The sequence below is a fragment of the Hyla sarda genome, chromosome 8 (assembly GCF_029499605.1).
Source record: "Hyla sarda isolate aHylSar1 chromosome 8, aHylSar1.hap1, whole genome shotgun sequence".
In the NCBI taxonomy this organism is placed as follows: Eukaryota; Metazoa; Chordata; class Amphibia; order Anura; family Hylidae; genus Hyla; species Hyla sarda.
Genome location: NC_079196.1, coordinates 127032756 through 127054770, shown reverse-complemented (window position 1 = coordinate 127054770; position 22015 = coordinate 127032756). Strand labels below are relative to the sequence as shown.

The 22015-nt window shown below is 42.9% G+C and overlaps 1 protein-coding gene across 4 annotated transcripts in view; it reads right to left on the bottom strand.

The window, feature by feature from the left end:
* NEMP2 (nuclear envelope integral membrane protein 2) overlaps positions 1-22015 on the bottom strand; it is an 84560-nt gene that overhangs the window by 15875 nt on the left and 46670 nt on the right. For all 4 annotated transcript variants that reach the window (XM_056533706.1, XM_056533708.1, XM_056533709.1 and 1 more), the window contains exon 6: positions 5302-5416. In XM_056533706.1, the coding sequence (XP_056389681.1) occupies positions 5302-5416 (115 nt within the window). The remainder of the gene's footprint in view (positions 1-5301; positions 5417-22015) is intronic.

Genomic DNA, 22015 nt, shown 5'->3' with positions numbered 1-22015 from the left:
GTCGGTATTCGGTATAAACCGGTATACTGCCCAGCCCTACCATTAGGTGGAAAAATTTTAAGCGTACCTGTCTATTCAGGTGACTTTTCCGATAAGCTGCCCTGTGTTTGTACACGAGAAGCATCACTATTTCTATCCATTATATAACTTGTATATGGCATATTTTTAGCACTGCAGACTACTTCTAGAATTTTCAGTTCTTCCAGAGCTTTTGGTAACAATTATACATTGCACACCTGCAGAGGTGGGGAGTTTGCATTTCTTTTTTTCTTTTTTTTTCAACTGTAAATTTTTTTAAAAGTTTTTCAATACAGTAAAGAAATGCACAATGGGCCTCATTTACTAAGAGTATCAGGTTTTTACTAGTGGGAAAAGTTGTTTCAGACATGCAGGATTCCTCTCTATTTACTATTGGGAAAAGTCGGGAACATTTTCTGACCAGCTTTTTCTAGGTCGATATTTCCAGCCATTTACCCACAGGATTTTCTGTGAATTCAATAGTAAATTGTGCAGGTTGTGAAACCACGCCCCTTTTCGGACCGGTCATGCCCCTTTTTTTGGCTTTTCACAGTGCAATGTCGGGTTTGTTGGATTTTCCAGGCGCACACTGGCGCAGACATGACTCAGACACTCTTTGCCAAAATAACCAGACAAAAACTGGTCGGTTTCAGCTTAGTAAATGAGGCCCAATGTGTTAATAAACAAAACAAGGGTCAGAAAATTGGCAAAAGTAATGAGCACGAATAAAATAAAATGACTGAGCAAATGACTCCATAAATACCTCGCAAATAACACTCAGTTATAAATCAACAGCCAAAACTTTAGAAAAAAGACGCTTGGGTAGAACCCAAGAGGCCCTTGAGCATGCTCAACAGAAATACAGAAAAAAAAGAACATCACATAGACAAGTCAAACAGGTACAAAAACAGAACACAACAAAAAAGACGAAGGGAGCAGGGAGAGAAGGGGAGCAGATGGCGAGAAATCAAGAGAAAAAAAAAGGGGGGGGGGGCAGAACAAGGGGAAAGTAAAAGAACTAAGGTTCCCAAGGTTCCCAAATGGAAAGGAAAAGAGGCAAGGAATTGTTAAGGGAGGCATTAAGGGATTCAAGAGAACCTCTATCTCGGATCCTTGCCACAAGATCCATCTCAAAGGGGGGAGAGATTGCTTCCAGCATTTCGCAATAAGGGTCTTAGCCGCCAAGACAATGTGCATGAACAACTTAAAAGGTCATTTGGTCAAGGCCCTACTGGAGAAGTGCAACAAATAAACTGGAGGATCCAAGGGGACCAAGACCCCCAGTACATCAGCAACCAACCCCTTCACCATAACCCAATAGGCAACAATCAATCAGAGGGCAGGACCAGAATATATGGAAAACTATGCCTAACCCAACACCACAACGCCTACACTGAGGGGGAATATTCGGGTTTAATTTATTAAGCAATTCAGGGGTATGGTACTAGCCCATAAGCATCTTAAATTGCGTTTCTTTTTAGGCCGTGCATATGGAGGCCTTAGAGGCCCGTTCCCAGATAATCCGCCCTTGAGGAAGTGTGATGGTGGTGTTCAAAACCTCCTCCCAATGACTCATAATGATGGGATGGGGCACCTCTGTCAGGAGGAGCGTTAACAATAGAGTAAATATCCGAAAGAAGGCACAACCACTCGAAGGCCGTAGGTAGGGAGCCCACATGAAAGTCGTTCAGAGGAGGGAAGACCATGTCGGGAGACCAGGGTCTCAAAAGAAGATAGAGTGCTGGAAAGAGGGTCCACTACATCAGCCCAACAAAAGAGCCCTCTACCACCCCATTCCCTAACCATATAGGAAGTGAAACCTGGGGGGAAGGCAGGGTGATAAAGGAAAGATTGCAGGGAAGAGATAGAGGAAAAAAAGAGTTGAACATCTGGCACTGACAGGCCCCCCATAGACCTACTAGCCATCATGACCATCATCGGGAGGCAATGCCTTTTACAATCCCAGATGAACCAAAAAATGGCCGCAGGGTAGACAACAGCACTCTGACATGCAAGGTTTCAAAAAAATAAAGCAACTTAGGGAGTATCGTCATTTTAACCGCTGCTAAAAAAAAAGGAGATATATTGTGACCACCATTTATCCATAAGGGGCTGAAGATGTCGGAAAAGAGGACAGTAGTTAGTAGCATAAAGAGAGGAATAATGAGAAGTAAGGTGCACACCAAGGTAGCTGATAGCAGAAGGGGACCATCGAAAAGAATAGGCAGCTCACAGCTGAGTGGAAAAAGGATAGAGGGAGATTCAAGGGGAGGACCTCAGTTTTAGAAAGATTGATTTTGTAGTCAGAAACTACACCATAAGAACGTAGAACCCTATAGCGGTTAGAGAGAGAAGTCAAAGACAGATTTTAAACTCCCCATCATGGAAAGCAATTCCAGAGATGTCTGCATCCCCCTGGATCATGGCAGCAAGGAGGTTCAATACATAAAGCAAAAATCAGAGGGGACAATGGACACCCCTGCCTAGTACCATTGGACAGAGGGAAAGGTGAAGAGGCGGCATGAGGAAGCTTGTGCTGTAAGGAAATTCCCCACAATCCCAAATTTACTAAGAGTAACAAAAAGAAAGGGCCAACCCAGCCTATCAAAGGCCTTTTCAGCATCCAAACTAAGGACGATAAACTGCTCAGACCGCCGATTAACCACATCTATCAGATCAATCTCCTGCCTCGGATTGTCACCTTACTGACAGCAAGGTATGAAGCCCACGTATTGAGCAGGGCTATGGGCCTATAGCTGGAGCAATCATGCGGGCCCTTACCTGGCTTGAGAATAAAGGTAAGCAGAGAGTGCAAAAAAGACTGAGGAATCTCCTCGCCCCCCAGGAAAGAGTTAAAAAGAGGGATAAGTTTGGCGAGAAGGAGAGCAGAAAAGGTCTTTTAATATAAATAGATGAAGCCGTCTGGACCAGTGGAGCGCTCTGTAGGCAAAGACTTAAGGACCTCAGTCACCTCAGTCCAAGTCCAACAGTGCGTCACGTTCCCCTGGGTCAGAAGGTAGTTGGGAAGGAAGAGTAGAGCTTAGAGTACTAGTCCTGAAAGAGACGAGAAATAGCATCAGGGTGATAGTGAAAATTGCCTGAGGGATCTTTCAAAGCCGAGGGCATCTGGGCCGAAGCACGGTCACGTAGTCATCTGGCCAACATAGAGTTGGCCTTATTGCCCTTTTCGTAGAACCACTGCTTAGCATAAACAAGGCGTCACTCCACTTTACGGAGCCAAAGCTCTCCCAGCTGGGCACGTGCTGCAACCAGATGTCTCAGCACCGGAAGGGAAGGAGCGGAAAGCAAAGTAATTTCAAGACTATGAATCTGTGCACGCAATTCACGGGAACGAGTCAAGGCACCACGTTTTAGACGGGAGCCCATAGCAATACAATGCCCCCGAACTACCGATTTGTGTGCTTCCCAAAGAACAGCCTGAAAGGAGACCGAACCTTGGTTGAGAGTAAAATACTCGGTAATACATACCTGGATGAATTCCCGGGAGGGCAGGGATTTGAGTAAGGAGTTGTTAAGCAGCCAGTGGCAGCGCCTGGGAGAGGAGGAGAAAGGAGAAAAAGAGAGATGAACCGGACTATGATAAGACCAGGAGATAGGGTCAAGCGAAGCAGAGGAGAGCATGCGAAGCATAGGTAGATTGCAGAAAAAATTGTCTATACAGGTGTGTAGTTTATGGGAGTGGGAATAAAATGAGAAAGATTTGTCAGTGGGGCGATTAATCCTCCACAGGTCATTCAAGGAGGAGGTGCGTATCAGGTGACGAAACAAAGAAGCGAGACGCAGGAGTTTGCATTTCTGTGCCCCTATAAACAGCCTATACAGCTGCTGCAGCAGGGAAGGCAGGAAAAACCAGCAGTTACAGTCTAAACTGTCTATAAAGCCCTGGGGTGATATCTTTTTGTATTATGTCTCTCTCTCTCTGCCATGTTTACAGGAACTTCCCCATCCTTTTTCTCCCCTCCATAGGCCTGCATTGCTTGAAACTTGATCCCTGAGGGTACTAGGACGTAGACAAAGGACAAAGATGGCTGATAAAATTGGAATACCTTCTGCAAGGAAGAATCTTGATATCCAAATGAGAAATATGTATTTTTGTCTAAAAATAGCGCATGGTGTTGGGGCAAAAGAGCTTTAGGGTGTATTCACACAGGAGAGCATCCGCAGCTTATTTGAAACCACAGATGCACTTCCGGCACACACAGTTACAGCAGAGCAATCTCCCTGCTGCTGCTGCCGTAGCTCTGTATGTGTCCACTGGTATCTGTGGATTTCCTGCTGGCAGTTACGAGCAGAAACACAGAGCTATGGCGGCGGCAGCAGCAGCAGAGAGCTTGTTCTGCCGTAACTGTGTGTGTGCCAGCGTCAAATACACTGCAGATGTGCTTCCATACGAATACAAAACTTCAAGCATTAATTTTATTAATAAAAACTTTTGACATGTCAGGCAGACATGTCAAAAGTTTGGGTCAGTCAGGATCCTCCTCAAGATCTCTAGATATAGCTGGGTGAAGTGTTCGGCAGCGCTCTCCGGCTCTCTGCTCAGTCCACCTAACTGAAGAAGTTGGGCTCCACAGACTTCTAGGTGTTTTTTTTATTTTTTATTTTTTTTAAAGAACAGAGTGCTATAACATTATCGGCTTAAGGACAATTGTTCATACCAATATTACAAGATACAGCTTTTAACACTGTACGCCATTTCAAGGCTGTCGTGATGAGGTATGTCTATATGCATTTTTAAAGATATGGACAATAACATCTGAAAACCATAATATTTAACAATAAGTGTATAAATAAGTTGGGTAGTTATTAAACAATTACGCATATACACCTAAGAATGGCACAGATGTCAGATACAGAGCAGCTGGTTTAATACAAAGGACTATTAATCAGCTCAGGCAAAAATTTGACTTATTTACCTTTTTGTATTTAAGTTATCTGGATTGTACACATGTGTATAGTAAAGCTGTATAGTTGTGATTTAGAAATTCTGACATTTTTCTTTTAACCTAAGCATATACAGTCAGATCTTCCCATCCACTCAGTGATCGTGAGATTCTCGTTGGAAGAAAGAAAGAAATTGCCTTTATAGAAAGGAGTTTAGACTAGTGCGCAGTCCTATAGTTCTAAATTTCTACCTTCAGTCAGTGCACAAAGTAGCATCTTTTATTTTGTACTAGATGTCACAAAAAAGCAGAAAAATACATCACCATTCTGTGCACATACCACTCAACAGCTCCAAGCTGCAATGCAGAAAATTCTTACCTATGACAAAAGGCTTCTTTTCAGTCCATATCCAAGTAATATTTTCAGTCAGAAACTGCACGACATATGCAGTTAAAAAGCAACAGGTGCTTAATAAAAGCCAAAACGTGTTGGGCTGCAATTACAATATGCAAAGTGGTTTAAACAAGTTACAATGCTTATCCAAATTTATTTTAATAGCTCAGCAACTGATGATCAGCAGCTACAGCACCATGACAAGTATACTTGTCCTGCTGATCCTCTGGGTACTTAGATTACAGAACTCCAGTTTTTCACGCTTTGAATATCAGTACACAGGCTATTGTACTCAGGCTAAGTTTCCACTTGGTTTTTTTCTGGCAGTTTTTAGAATACTGCCACTGCAGTTTTTGAGCCAAAGTCAGAAGTGGATCCATAAGGGAGGAGAAGTGTAAGTCCTTCCTTTATATGTCCTATTCCCTTTGAATACATTTTTGGCTCAAAAACTGCAGTGGCAGTATTCCAAAAACTGCCAGAAAAAACCAAGTGGAAACTTAAGCTAACATAGATATATACCCATAAACAGTAGTTAAAAAATTTCTCTCTATTGGATTTTATAGAAACAGACAAAAAAAAAAAGCTATAGAAACAGATAAAAAATAAAGATAAAAACAAAGCAAGAAAATAAATATAACATTTATGGTGTACAGCATAAACCTATTAGGAACTGCAGCACTTTTTCTCTTCTTGCAGCCCGGGCACAGGGGAAGGTAAAAGTTTCCTGCCACATTTCTCCTTTAAATATGTCCAGTAGGTCCTGAGATATGAGATGACCGAACTTACAGTAAATTCGATTCGTCACGAACTTCTCGGCTCAGCAGTTGATGACGCTTTCCTGCGTAAATTAGTTCAGCTTTCAAGTGCCCTGATGGGCTGGAAAGGGTGGATACAGTCCTAGGAGACTCTTTCCTAGGAATGTATCCACCTTTTCCAGCACACCGGAGCACCTGAAGGCGGAACTAATTTACGCAGGATAAGTCATCAACTGCCGAGCCGAGAAGTTCGTGACGAATCGAATTTACTGTAAGTTCGCTCATCTCTAATGTCCACCCCAGAAGATCCTCTGCTGAATTCCGTAAAAAATGTTTTATTTATACAGTAATATGATGACTATTTTGAATAAGAACCATAGAAAAAGGGGAAGATTAGGAATATATAATGTGGTAGCACATGTAAAACCATTTATTCTAGGGGGCATAGTTAATAGCAGCACAGAACAGGTAATCTACCTACACTCTAGGTAGATTCCCCTTTCTGTGCTGCTATTAACTATACCCCCTAGAATAAATGGTTTTACATGTGCTACCACTTTATATGTTGCTAATCTTCCCCTTTTTCTATGGTTCTTATTCAAAATAGTCATCATATTACTGAATAAATTATTATAATTTTTTATGCTATTGTCATGTATAGTGCCCAATAACTTTGGCTTGTCACTCTAAATTATGCTGATACGCTAGTTACTTATGCTACTAATGTATATATTCCTATTGATTTTAATGAATCAGCTAAAAGTAATTAATCATTACTTTTAGCTGCTGAAAAAAGGTCCTAAGGAGGACCTGAAACGCGTCCTGCCTTAACTACCACTATATCCAATTTTACCTCTCATAGACAAAGCACCAAGGATCATCACTACTCCTGTTTCCTTCATTGACAGGCACGTGGCACCTATTGCTAGGACACAGCTTGGTCGTTACCCACAGAACAGCTGCAGTCCACACAAAAGGAGCCCACTACCATCACTGCCAAATCGGAGACGGCCGAGTCTCCAGGAGTGGGCCCTCTGTGCTAGAGCTGGGATTGCACCGAGACCAGCACACATCTAATCAAGGTGCAAATTCTATCTTAAAGGGGTACTCCGGTGCTTACACATCTTATCCCCTATCCAAAGGATAGGGGATAAGATGCCTGTTCGCGGGAGTCCCGCAGCTGGGGACGCCCGTGATCATGCACTCGGCACCCCGTTTGTAATCAGCCCCCGGAGCGTGTTTGCTCTGGGTCTGATTACGGTCGACCGCAAGCCTACGGGAGGTGGCGTGATAGGGGATAAGATGTGTAAGCACCGGAGTACCCCATTAAACATTATTACATCAATCCGTGACTGTCTATTACACTTATTGCTGCTACACTGAGACAGCTGAGTCTCCTGCAGCAGGCACTCTGCCTAGGAGCCAGGATCGATTTTTTGCATGAATGAAAGCTCATTTTACCCTTACCTTGAAAGCTGATACAAACTACTACATGTTGGATACAATTGCAACTAGTACTGTTGTGCTCTGCATATCTATACCCACACTTGGATTACAGTATATCGGTATTTGTCAGAATCTGCACCAATATTTATTACATGCAATGAGAGAAGAATGTATTCACTTGGACTACAATTAATTATACCAGGAGTACAATTCTGAAGTCACTTGTATTATTGTGGACACTTTATACAAATTTATACCATTGTATTCATATTATTGTTTTTATATTGTTTTATTCCATTACATAAACACTGATTTTATCTTACACTATCTGTAGTCTAGCTGACCTACAAGGGCCCAGTAGGTCACAGACCACTATAATATTTAAAATTTATTAATATAATTTTTACTATATATTGTACATTAATAAATCAATTTCACAAATAAATTAATTTTATTTCAAATTTTCACAGACCTTCGAGCCCCAATTTCTTTATCTATTGTATTTTTGCTAGACACCGTGGGTGTAGGTGTCATTTGGGCAGCTCAGGCCGTGGGTTAACAGATTGGTAAGAGCCTCTCCAATCCCCTTCTATTTCACTTCTAAAATGTGTTCAATGTGCTGCCCATTGTGTTGGATTGTCAATGCAACCCTCTTCTCCCACTCTTCACACACTGATAGCAACACCACAGGAGAAATGCTAGCACAGGCTTCCAGTATCCGTAGTTTCAGGTGCTGCACATCTCGTATCTTCACAGCATAGACAATTGACTTCAGATGACCCCAAAGATAAAAGTCTAAGGGGGTCAGATCGGGAGACCTTGGGGGCCATTCAACTGGCTCACGACAACCAATCCACTTTCCAGGAAACTGTTCTTCTAGGAATGCTCGGACTTGACACCCATAATGTGGTGGTGCACCAAAACTCAGGGAACGTGCCAGCTTCAGTGCATAAAGAGGGAAACACATCATCATGTAGCAATTTCGCATATCCAGTTGAATGGCCCCCAAGGTCTCCCGATCTGACCCCCTTAAGGCAATTGTCTATGCTGATGAGATGTGCAGCACCTGAAACTACGGATACTGGAAGCCTGTGCTAGCATTTCTCCTGCGGTGTTGCTATCAGTGTGTGAAGAGTGGGAGAAGAGGGTTGCATTGACAATCCAACACAATGGGCAGCACATTGAACACATTTTATAAGTGCTCAGAAACTTGTAAATAACTCATGAAAGAATAAAGTTACGTTAAAACCAAGCACATCATTGTTTTTCTTGTGAAATTCCCAATACGATTGATGTGTCACATGACCCTCTTCCTATTGAATAAACTAAATTTGGATTAAAAATGGCCGCCATGGTCACCACCCATCTTGAAAAGTTTCCCCCCTCACATATACTAATGTGCCACAAACAGGAAGTTAATATCACCAACCATTCCCATTTTATTAAGGTGTATCCATATAAATGGCCCACCCTGTATGATACCAATCAGCTGTCACCTGATCAGATCCAGATCCTTACCTTGCTTTTACCATTTTTCTGTGAATAGGAACGCTGTCAGGAGCCTGCAATATCCACAGGACATCTACACTGACAGCGCGAGTCTCCTGTGTATCTCTATCAGTGAGTTTCCCCGTTCGTGCCTGTAATTGGTTGGATGTCCCCACGTGGTCTCCGGCCCTGGCGACGCGTCCCTAACTACATAACACTAGCCTCGCTGTACACCCAGATGCTTCACACTAGCGCAACCACGCTCTGTTTATTTATGTTTCATTGAACCTTGCTCGCATGTAACACTGCCGGAGCATGAGAGCAGAGGGCATACTGTGACCTATAGTTATGTAACTCTGCCTCTGCAAACTACAAGAATTTATTGTTAAACTCCATGGGGGAGATTTATCAAAACCTGTCCAGAGGAAAAGTTGCCCAGTTGCCCATAGCGACTAATCAGATCTCTTCTTTCCTTTTTAACAAGGCCTCTATAAAATGAAAGGAGCTATCTGATTGGTTGCTATGGGCAACTTTTTCTCTGCACAGGTTTTGATAAATCTCCCCCCATCTGTATATTTTGTCTCCTATGAAATGTGATTTTTGTAAATGGTTTAATGCTGTTTTTTATAGTATATGTGTAAATTATGAACTGTGTGCCTAGCTCCGCCCACCTTAAGTGGGCATCCATTTTTGTATATAAAAGCACCCCTGGTGCCATGTCTTGTATGCCAATCTGAGGAAGGAGGAAATACTCTCCGAAACGTGTCATTGGAAGTATATTAATAAATATAGTTCCTCCCGGCACTTTCTTCCTACACAATTTTGTTGGACTGTCCTGGATTTGCGAACAGCGCCCAGACAAGGTTCTGCTTTTTTCTTACTTCTTTCCTGACTGTCTCCATGCTTAGTACCCCTGAGGGGCGATATGCCTGTTTTACTATCTATCTGGTGAACGGCCATTCTAACGAGATGTCACTTTCCCAGTCCCTCCTGGGACTCTGGTGTCTAGGATAATACACGAGGCGCTGTCCTCTCCCCTCCTTTTTTTCTTTTCACAGGTTCTGCATTTTTTTTAATGATTAATGAATGTGCCCATTTAAACCCCTAAGGACCCAGCATTTTTGTATACCCACTTTCAAAGAGCGATAACATTTTCATTTTTTTGCCACGTAGCTGTAAAAGTGCTTCATTTTTGCAGGAATAGTTCTGTTTTTAATGGTAAAACTGTAAAACTGTCTCGTTTTTAGACTGTCTTCAAACGTGCCAGATTTAACAAGATACATCAGGGTGCATCTAAAAAATGTATAGTCTAAGTTTAGATACATTTTAGTTGACTAAATTGAAACCAGAATCGTGTGCACATTATTTGGCCCCTCTTAAAGTCATGCCCCTTTTGGTGCTGGAAAAAGTGTCTAAAACTCATAAATGTTGCACATTTTATGTAAGAATGTTTTTGGTGGGAACCAGAATTCTGATGCATTTGGGATGGTAAATCTGGTAAAGGAAGAAAAAATGTTGGAGTTTGTTTTTATATTATGCTGTAGAAATATTAACTATTTATTGGGTAATGTGATAACAGCGATACAAAATGTATTTTTATATTTTACTAGTTTTGGATAATAAAAACATTGAATAAAAAAAATCACTTGTTTTTGTTTCACCATAATCTGAGAGCCATAACTTCTAAAAAATATTTTTTAACATGTAGGGCGTTTTTTTGCAGGATGAATTGATGTTGTTTGTACCATTTTGTGGTGTACAGCTTTTTGATTGCTTTTTATTCTATGTTTTGGGGGCAGAATGAACAAAAAAAAAAAAGTTATCATGGCAATTGTCTATTATTTTTTAAGACATTTATTACGTACAGTTGGTCATATAAGGTCAAATTTATGATCATGCCTGAAGAAGAAACCGTTCCGGTTTCATAACCGGTAGCATGTTTTAATAAAATACGTTTTGGAGTGGTATTGGAATCTATTTATTATTCACGCTTGGGAGTGTGAGGAGGAATGTGCAGCAGCCTTATATGACCAAGTGCATATAGGTTTTGTGCGGGAATTTGCACAACCGTTTTAGGTGAGTTAGGTAAATTTTTATGCTGAAGGTGTCACACGAGGGAGCGCTTTTGTCTTTTAAATTTATGATGATAGATTTATAAATCAGGTTGTTACAGAAACAGTGGATACTATTGTATGTTCTTTTATTTCAGTTTTTTTTTGTTTCCTTTTATACAACAAAATGTTTTTAATTCCCAATCTTATTATATTATAGTGTCCCTTTCATCGTAGGAAAAAACTTTTGACGTGTCCAAGGAACATTCCAAAAGTTTTTATCTGTACAAGTAGCAGAAAATGACCGTACAGAGGCGCTGCTGTTTCCAATTGGAGTCAAATAAGCCCAAGCCAGAGAAGCAGGATTGGCAAAACACTGGAGGGTTTATTGTAGTTAAAAGACAAACAGATTACGCGTTATCTAACTGCAAGGTATTAGATAACATGAGGACAAATTACAAGCATTTAAGTGGAGACATAAAATAGTTCATATACAAAAGACCCTGGCATCCGGTGTCCAGCTGTAAACATACGGATGCCATATGTAAACAGAGAATGATGGCCAGGGTGGCGCAGAGCCGTGTGGAGCTGCGATCGGATATCGCGATCCACAGCATTGAGTGCGGTAGTCAGTCAAGGACACGTCAATGAGGGGCGGCCGCAGAGCCATGTGGAGCTGCGATTGTCATCCACAGCGCTGAGTGTGGTAATAAAGGACGCGTCACTGAGGGGCAGCCGCCACGTGACCCACATTAACCATGGCGGCCACCCCTCAGTGACATGTCCTTGACTGCCACACTCGCGATCGCAGCTCCACAAGGCTATGCGCCGCGCTGTTCATCACTCTCTGTTTACATCTGGTGTCCGGATGTTTACAGCTGGACTCTGGATGCCAGGGTTTTTTGTATATGAACTATTGTATGTCTCCACCTAAATGCTTGTAATTTTTCATCATGTTATCTGTTACTTTGTGGTTATTTTACTTTTCTTTTCCATGCATGTATTTTTGTATGTATATTGAACATTTTCATGGGGAAGTGGTGATGATAATGATGACTGGGGGGGAGGTGCAGGTGATGATGATGAGGGGGTGAGGAAGTGCAAGTAATGATGATGATGGGGGAGTGCAAGTGGTGATGATGATGGGGGAGTGCAAGTGATGATGATGATGAGGGGGCAAGTGCAAGTAATGAGGATGATGGGGGGAGTGCAAGTGATGATGATGATGAGGGGGGGGGGGGGGAAATGCAAGTGATGGGGGTGGTGGTGCAAGTGATGGGGGGTGACAGGGAGGGGGATGATTTGAATGTGAAGGAGCACTGGCTATTTCCCTACCTGGCTACCTACACAGTTACCTGCCTGGCTACCTACATTATTAATTTCCTGGTTACATACCCACCTACTCAGTCACCTGGCTACCTACCAACCTACCAATCAGGGCTGTGGAGTCGGTAGATAAATGTTCTGACTCCACAGGTTTTTGTACTTCCGACTCCTCTGTATTAATATGCAAATGTATTTATAAACACTTACAGTTGAATCCAAGAAGCTGTTCCACCAAGTTCTTCTAAGCTCTTCTAGCAGAGAGGGGTAGTTGGGCAGAAGCTGCAAGCTTCTCCTTTTTGTGTGCTGATCTTCTGCTGAAGATAGGGCAGTGGAAGGATCCAGGAAGGGGCATTTATTATATAACATGTTTTCCCTAGTAGAATCCCATAGTCATGTTTAAAGTTTAAGCTAACAATCAGATTTTACAAGCTTTTATAGCCTTAGCTGAATGGCAGCAGTTTTTCCAATGGTTTACAGCTTGTCTTTTACTATTGACCCTCCATTCCCTTCACTTATACAAGTGTCTCTAGTCCTGCAAAAAACATATTTACTTAATCCCTTATCAGTGAGAGGCTAGGTTACCCATGGGTTCCCTGTAACAGCAGAACACAACACTATGGAAAGTATAAGTATTGCCACTCCTAATTGTGCGTTGCGTGCCATATAGTGAAGCACATGAAAAGCATGCTTCTTCACGGTCACTTAACGTGTTCGTTTTGCGATTACGTGAGGCACTGCATGCATTGGTCTTTATTCTTACAGTAGAGAAGTTATTAATTATAACTTTTTGTGAATTGGGACATTTAAACTTGCTTTTTTTTAATTCCAATCTAAATTTAGTAGGAGTCGGAGGTTGTGCATTATTTGCCGACTCCGACTCCAGGTAGCCAAAATTTCATCCAACCCCGACTCCTCGACTCTGACTCCACAGCCCTGCTACCTACATAGCAACCTAAGTACCTACCTACATACATAGCTACCCATTTACCTACCTTGCTACCTACTTATGAACTTATCTACCTGCATAGCTATCTACTTATATCCAAGGAAAATTGTAGCTCACCAAAGTATAAAGAGTTCATTCAATTACAAACAGTGTTACAGAGCAGGCTATGTTTCGTCACCTCTCATGCTTGACAAAAGCAAAGACATGTCGCTGAAACATAGACTGCTCTGTAACACTGTTTGGAATGGAAGAAACTCCACCGAGTTCTGCACTTCTGGGGGGTGCACTGGAAAAATGCAGAAACTAAGATGTTTGTCCTGCAGATGCTGCAGTGATGGGTTTTAGCTGGAAGAAGTCGTCATGGTGGTCAGAGTCAGAAGGAGAACAGAAGGAAAGAGGACACTGCTGACCGCAAAAGATGTAAATGGTGAGTCAGTTAATGTAACTGTATATTATTGCGCAACATGACTGGGGTCTGATCTTTGGGTCTGTATTATGGTCGGGTCTGATTTTGAGGTCTGTATGTATGTATGTATGTATGGAGGTCTGATTCTGGAGTCTGTATTATGGTGGGGTCTGATTCTGGGGTCTGTACTATGGTGGGGTCTGATTCTGAGTTCTGTATTAAGGTGGGGTCTGTATTATGGTGGGGACTGGGTCTGTATTATGGTGGGGACGGATTCTGTGGTCTGTATTATGGTGGGAGGTGATTCTGGGGGTCTGTATTATGTTGGGAACTGTTTTTGGGGACTGTATTATGGTGGGTCTGATTATGGTGGGGTCTGATTCTGCGGTCTGTATTATGGTGGGGTCTGATTTGGGGTCTGTATTATGGTGGGGACTGATTCTGAGGTCTGTATTGTGTTGAGGACTGATTCTGAGGTATGTATTGTGGTGAGGACTGATTCTGTGGTCTGTATTAGGCTCCTATCAGACTATATTATTGTTCCGTTTAGGAACTTCCGTCAGAAGTTCAGTCACTATATCGGGGAAAAACGGCCGTTCCAAAACCCCTGATGGCTGTGACTAAATCGCATTGCAACCTATGGGGTTTTGTAACTGCCCGTTTGCACCCGTATATGCCCGTAATTCATTACGGACGTTATAAAGTGACGGGACATCGCGGCGGAAAAATTACTGCATGCAGTAATTTTTCCGCCAAGATGTCCCGTCACTGTATAATGTCCGTAATGAATTACGGGCATATACGCATATACCCAATTCCTTCCCAACATTCTACCCACATAAATCTAGTATCAATAACCTGTAATATATTTTTCCCCAAAAAACATCCAGCCCCCCCCCCCCTCAACATCATGTGGCAAAGAGTTCCATAGTCTCACTGCTCTTACTATAAAGAATCTCTGTCTGTGATGATGAAACCTTCTTTCCTCTAGACGTAGATGCCCCCTTGTCATAGCTTAGGAATAAAAAGATCACTACAATGATCTTGTCCATTCATATAATTGTACATTGTGATCAAATCGCCCCCGAGACGTCTTTTCTCCTGTCTTGGTACTGTAATCCACCCATTCTATTAATAATCTTTGTTGTCCTCCTCTGCACCCTCTCCAGTTCAGCCATGTCCTTCGTATATACAGGTCCCAAAATTGGACAAAATACTCCATGTGCGGTCTGACTAATAATTTATACAAAGGCAAAACTATGTTCTTGTCTCGAGCCTCTATCCCTCTCTTAATACATCCCATGAAACTGACCACTAAAGTTGAGTTTACTGTCCACTAGTATCTCCAAATCCTTTCCAGTAGTAGTTTTACCTAATGTTTTATTATTTAGCACAGAATAGTACATTGTTTTTACGGCCCAAATGCACAACCTTACATTTATCCACATTAAAGCGTACCTGTCAGATCACTCAGAAAAAAAAAAAAAAAATTTTTATATGTTGATCAGTATCTCATCATGATCATGAACATGTACTTTGTATTTGTCTGTGACCTACATTTCTCTCAGAATTAGCTTTATTTCTGAAATACCTTAATTTTGTCCACCAGAAGTAGGGGGGCGGGTTTCTCACTGTGATAACCACTCCCCCTCCCTCACTCTCCTCAGTCCAGTGCTTCCCAACCAGAGTGCCTCCAGCTGTTGCAAATCTACAGCTCCCAGCATGCCCACACATAATTTGGTTGTGCAGGCATGCTGGGAGTTTTAGTTTTGCAACAGCTGGAGGCATATGATTGCAGTCCCCCTTTATTACACACACACACACAGGCTTCATATATTCTTACACATACACATTAGATAGACACAATGATATACACACATACACATATATCCACACACACACATACATGCATGTACACTTACTTTTTAAACAAATAAATCCTCTATTCACTGTCTGCAATGTGTTTCTGCCCAGGGCCGGCTTTAGGTGTTCAGACGCCCTGTGCGAGCTAACCTCGTGGCGCCCCCCCCCCCCCAATACAAAAAGATATTTTTCTACAAGGGTGCCCCTTTAAAAGGACCTTCACAATGAGTGGGACATTCAACCTCTGGGATCAGAGCAACCAGGGGTCAAGTCCTGGAAAAAAAAAGTGTGGGAACTCACCCAAGATTTCTAATACAACCCGCAGATTGCGCAAAAAAACCCCTCCAAAAACGTCCAAGCTAAAACTTGACATCCTGCACGGTTCCAGGCTTCTTACAGGCTGCAGGCATACAGCTGCCCACGGTTTATAAGAGTTTAGTAACAGGGCAAGACTCAGTGCTCAGTCACAGATTTTAACTGTACACACACTGTAACAAACCTCCTCCTCATGTAATCTCCTTACTACTGGGGTGACACACTGTAACAAACCTCCTCCTCATGTAATCTCCTTACTACTGTGGTGACACACTGCAACAAACCTCCTCCTCATGTAATCTCCTTACTACTGGGGTGACATACTGTAACAAACCTCCTCCTCATGTAATCTCCTTACTACTGGGGTGACACACTGTAACAAACCTCCTCCTCATGTAATCTACTGGGGTGACACACTGTAACAAACCTCCTCCTCATGTAATCTTCTTACTACTGGGGTGACACACTGTAACAAACCTCCTCCTCATGTAATCTACTGGGGTGACACACTGTAACAAACCTACTCCTCATGTAATCTCCTTACTACTGGGCTGACACACTGTAACAAACCTCCTCCTCATGTAATCTCCTTACTACTGGGGTGACACACTGTAACAAACCTCCTCCTCATGTAATCTCCTTACTACTGGGGTGACACTAATAAACCTCCTCCTCATGTAATCTCCTTACTACTGGGGTGACACACTGTAACAAACCTCCTCCTCATGTAATCTCCTTACTACTGGGGGGACACATTGTAACAAACCTCCTCCTCATGTATTCTCCTTACTACAGGGATGACACTGTACTAATCTCCTTCCATATAATTACCTTATTGTAGTGACATGTGACCTCTCCTCGAGCTCAGCTCCGCCTTCTCCACAGCATCACACAGGTCCTAAAGACACAATCTCTCCTTTTCCTCCACAGCTTAGCTCCGCCCCTAACACGTGATGGTGACATCATCACAGGTCCTACATCTCCACATACAGCAGTCCGGGCCAGGGGAAGAGAGGGAGGGTAAGAACAGAGGTCAGGACAGCGTTCCTCGTCTGGAAAAAGCAAAGGAACGCCGTTCCTGCAGGACTCGAGCCCTGAGAGCAACCTGCTTCTCTGTTCATCCCTGCAGCGCTGATGCCTTGCCCATATCCCCGCTTAGCAGTGGGGATGTAGTGAAGTGTGTCTTGCCCCGTGGGAGCGCTAGTCCCGCCTGCAGCGCTCGCTATGTGTCTGGCCCCCTGCAGTAATATCCCCACTGTTCCCTGATCCCTAAGAGCGGAGATCAGGAAACAGCAGCGGGGATTGTAAAAAATTGTGTCTGCAGCAAGCGCTAGGAGTTCTAAGTGTGTCTGGCCCTGAGCAGCGCTTCAACTCTACCCTGATCTCTGCACAGACTGCGCTCTCACAGCGAGCTGTGTCGGCCGCCCGGCGCCCCTGTTGCTATGGCGCCCTGTGCGACCGCATAGCTCGCACACCCCAAAGGCCAGCTCTGTTTCTGCCTCTCTCCCCCTTCTCTTCACACGAGCCGGTCTGCAGAGTGTCCTGCCCCTCCCCTTCTATATACATGCAGACAAGTAAACACAGGCAGCTGGGAGCAGAGCAGCTTGCTGTCAATCATGAAGTACGACCAGTGACATTATAGCGGGGGGGGGGGGGGCTGGGGTTTATATCTGATAGTGCCTATTTAAACTTCATTTGTCAGGTCTGTGCTCAAGCCTCCAGCTTCAAAAGATCCCTCTGTAATATTATGTTATATTCCTCTGTGGGGATCACCTTACCTAGTTTAGTGTCATCTGCAAAATTGAAATTCTACTCTGTAATCCCTCTGCAAGGTCATAATAAAGATAGTGAAAAGAAGTGGACCCAGTACTGACCACTGTGGTACCCCACTGTAACTGTCACTCAACCAGATTGAGTTCCATTAATCCCCACCCATTGCTTCCTATCACTGAGCCATTTGGTAACTATTTACATATATCCTCCCCTAGTTCCAGCATCCTCATTTTGTGTACTAACATTTTGTCTGGCACAGTATCAAACGCCTTAGAAATGTCCACATATACAACATCCACAGCTTCACCCAGTTCAATCTATAAGTGACCTCCTTATAGAAGTTGATCAGATTAGTCCGACAGGACCGATCCTGCATAAACCCAAGTTGGTGCTCTGTCAGAAGGTTATTTTCATTAAGATAATCCATAATAGCATCCCTTATATATATATATTGGTACCAAATTAGCCAAGCGCCAGACCTGTGCAACACTCCCGGTCATAGAATCTTTAAATTATAAGGAATAAGGGTCTGTTTAACACTTCACTTAATTCCTGCAAAACCCTGGGATGGAACATTTACATTATCCCTTCCCTCGTCCTCGGACATTGGATTTTCTTGTGTAAATACAGTAGAGAAGAAGGCCTTTAGTAGACTGGCCTTTTCCTCATCCACTATTACGCCCAGACTATTTCTTTGGGTGCCAACATTTTCAGTTTAAAGTTCCTTATTATTTATGTAAGTGAAGAATATTTTTGGGTTCTTTTTAATTTGTATGGCAATCATTGTCTCTGTTGCAATTTTTCCTAGATTTCTTTTTTTTTATTTTTTTAAACAGAATTTATTCCTCCCCTAATAATTTTTTTTAACACTTCCCCACTACCTTCTTGTTTTAGTAGTATGAACACTTTCCTCTTATCATTTATTGCATCCCTAACTCTTTTAGTTAACCAAATTGGTTTTGCCTACTTCTAGCACGTTTATTCCCGTAGGGTATATGTCGTTCACAAGATCCTTTCAGTGCTTTTATTTCTGAGTTCCAATCTTTGTCACTGCGGTCCTCTATTAGTTGGTGAAAATTGTCCTTCCTAAAGTTTATTGTTTTTGTGGCCCCCCTAGTCAGACATACTGCTATAGGATAAATGAAAACTTATTATTATGCTGTGGTCACTATTACCAAAATGCCCCCCTACCTCGACAGATGGCCTATTGGTTAGTATAAGGTCCAGAAGTTACCCCCTTCTTGTTGGGTCCTGCACTAGCTGGGAAAATTAAATTGTCCTTTATTATTGCCACATACCTGTTTCCCTTGCTGGACCTGCAGGTTTCAGCTCCCCAGCCTATATCAGGGTAGTTAAAGTCCCCCATAATAATGACTTCCCCCTTTTTTTTTTGCTGCCCCATCTATTTGTCTTGTTAGTAGTCAATTATGAATCGGATGTATCAATTTCTTCAAAAAGTACTGCATTCATTGCATTAGAAGCCACTGTGCACAAAATAAACCATTTCGAAAAAACACTAAATGAGAGAGTTGAAATGCAAAAAGTAGAGCATGGAGTGATTAATTTTATTAGCAACATTCTATCTTCTTCACCAATCTCTTAAAGGAGATATGCAGCACTGATACTTAAAAAATAACTTTACAGGATCAATCAGATTAGGTAAACACCTATCCAGCAAGACATTAGGGCTGGGCGGTATACCGGTTCATACCGAATACCGAAATTTTTGTGCTGCACGATATGAATTTTAACCCATACTGCAATAACGGTTTGGCCCCTCCCCCTCGGGAATGAATGAATCAGCCCAGCGCTGCGCTGTCCCCACATCGGGGAAGTAATCCTATGTGACCTGCGAGCGCTGTTCTGCCCCCCCCCCCAATTAATTATTAGCCCAGGAAATACTGTTATATACCATGGAACCGCCAAAAGTTAAAAAAATACCGTGATACACACATTTGGTTATACCGCCCAGCCCTACAAGACGTCTTTGGTCAAAATCAGTTCAGCAGTTCTCCTGTTATTGTCACCTGAAGTTCCCTCTGTTTGCATGCATGGAGTGAGCGGTAATGTAATAAAGACTCCATTTCCCAAGATTCTCCTACTTCCTGTAAGCTGCTACCCTCCCCCTGCTCTCCATACTGAAAAAATTATCCCATCCTAATGAGGTCACTCTCCCAACTCTCCCCCCTGTCCAATAGAAATGCAAACTACAGCTGTGTGCTCGCACTGATTCATATTACAGTAGTGTTTTCCACTCTGTGTATGTCTCCAGCAGTGGCAAAACTACAACTCCCAGCATGCCTGGACAGCCTTTTGCTGTCCAGGCATGCTGGGAGTTGTAGTTTTGCCACTGCTGGAGACACACAGTTTGGAAAACACCACTACATGTTAAACTACTATAAAGAAGGCCAGACATTGGCTGTCCAGGCATGCTGGGAATTGTAGTTGAGACACACAGTTTGGAAACCACTGCTCTAATATGTTGAGTGCAGGTGCAGCATAGCGGTACCATCGTTGTTTATTGTAGTAAACATGTAATAGTGGTTTCCAAACTGTGTGTCTTCAGCAGTGGCCAAACTTCAACTGCCAGCATGCCCATAAAGCCTTTGGGTGTCCCGGCATGCTGGGAGTTGTAGTTTTGCCATTGCTGGAGACACACAGTATGACATGGTAGTGTGAAAGTTACAGTTTGCAAGTGTAGCTTTGCTCCACTGTCCATTAAAGTCTAAGGCTATTTTCACACTGCCATTATAACACGGCAGTGTGACACCGATCGGAGAATAGCGGGAGACCAATTACTGCAATAGCAGTCTATTTCAACCGATTTCTTCCGCCAAAAATAACAGTGCCCGAGGGACCCCATTATAGTCAAGGGGATCCGTCGAGACCAGTTGTGCTCCAGACCCGCTAACGGAGCCTGATGGACATTAGCAACAGAGCACAACAGTAGTGTGAAAAGGGCCTTACTATGATGTGATGGAAAAGCGCTGCCGTGTAAAGCAGTTGCGGGAGGCAGAACAATAGTTTGAGCTTCTGATGGGACAACAAGTGGATTTCAGAATATACAAGTGTTTCCCAACAAGGTGCCTCCAGCTGTTGAAAAACGAGTTGTCGTTTTGCCACTGCTGGAGACAAAGTTTGGAAAACACTATGATGGAGAGCTATCATTGTTGTCTTTGGAAAGAGACATGTTCACATGTTTTTTTTTACATTTTTAAATTCATTTATTTCACAGTTATTTTTTATTTTCACATTTTTTGCCACCAGCCAAAGGCTGTCTGGGAATGATGGGGGTTGTAGATTCGTAACACCTAAAAGCTCCCTGTTTGGGGAAACACTGCTTAATGGGTGTCCAAATTGTACTAACCCATTTTTCATGTTTTTTCTTTTCTTCTCTTTTCAGATACGTTAATGCCGAGGACTACTACAGATTCGGTGGACTATGTCGATGACCAGCATTTTTTTATTTTTAGCTTTTAATAAAATGGTTAATGAGGGCTTGTGGGGGAGTGTTTTTGGAATTCAAAATGTTTAAAACATATGTTATTATTTATTTTACAGGCTTAGTAGTGGAAGCCATCTTATAGACAGAATCCATTACTAACCAAGGGCTTAGAGTTAGCCCCAAAACCAGCTAGCGCTAACCCCCAATTTTTACCCCGGTATCTAACCGCTCCAGAGGTGTTGAGAAAAGCCGGTACCAACAGGCCTGTAGAGTCTAAAATGGTGCTCCTGTGCCTATGCGGTAACAGGCTGGCATTATTTAGGCTGGGGAAGGCCAGTACAAATTGTCCTTGCCCAAACTGGTAACGTCAGGCTTTTGCTACTTGGTTGGTATTTGGCGGAGAATTAAATAAGAGGAATCTTATGCTGGGGGAAATACGGGGAGCCCTATTTTTTTTTTTCAACAATAAAATAAAAAAACGTGTGTGGTTCCCCGTATTTTCAGTGTCAGACAAATACCAACCAAGCAGCAACAGCCTGACATTACCAGGGTGGGCGAAGACCATTGTTACTGGCCCTCCTCAGCCTAAATAATGCCAGCCTGTTACCACCTAGGCCCAGGAGCGCCATATTTGACGGGGTAATAATTGGGGGTTAGCGCTAGCTGGTTTTGGGGCTAACGCTAAGCCCCAGTTTAGTATTGGATTCCGTCTATACGACAGCTTCCACTACTAAGCCTGTAAAATAAATGAGAAAAAAAACAACACGTTTAAACATTTTTTAACCCCATAACGTCCATGGACGCACATGCTCGTCCAATGGCCGTTAACGGGGTACGACGCAGGCTCCCGACTCGAGCCCGCGTCATACCGGCCGGCCCCCTGCC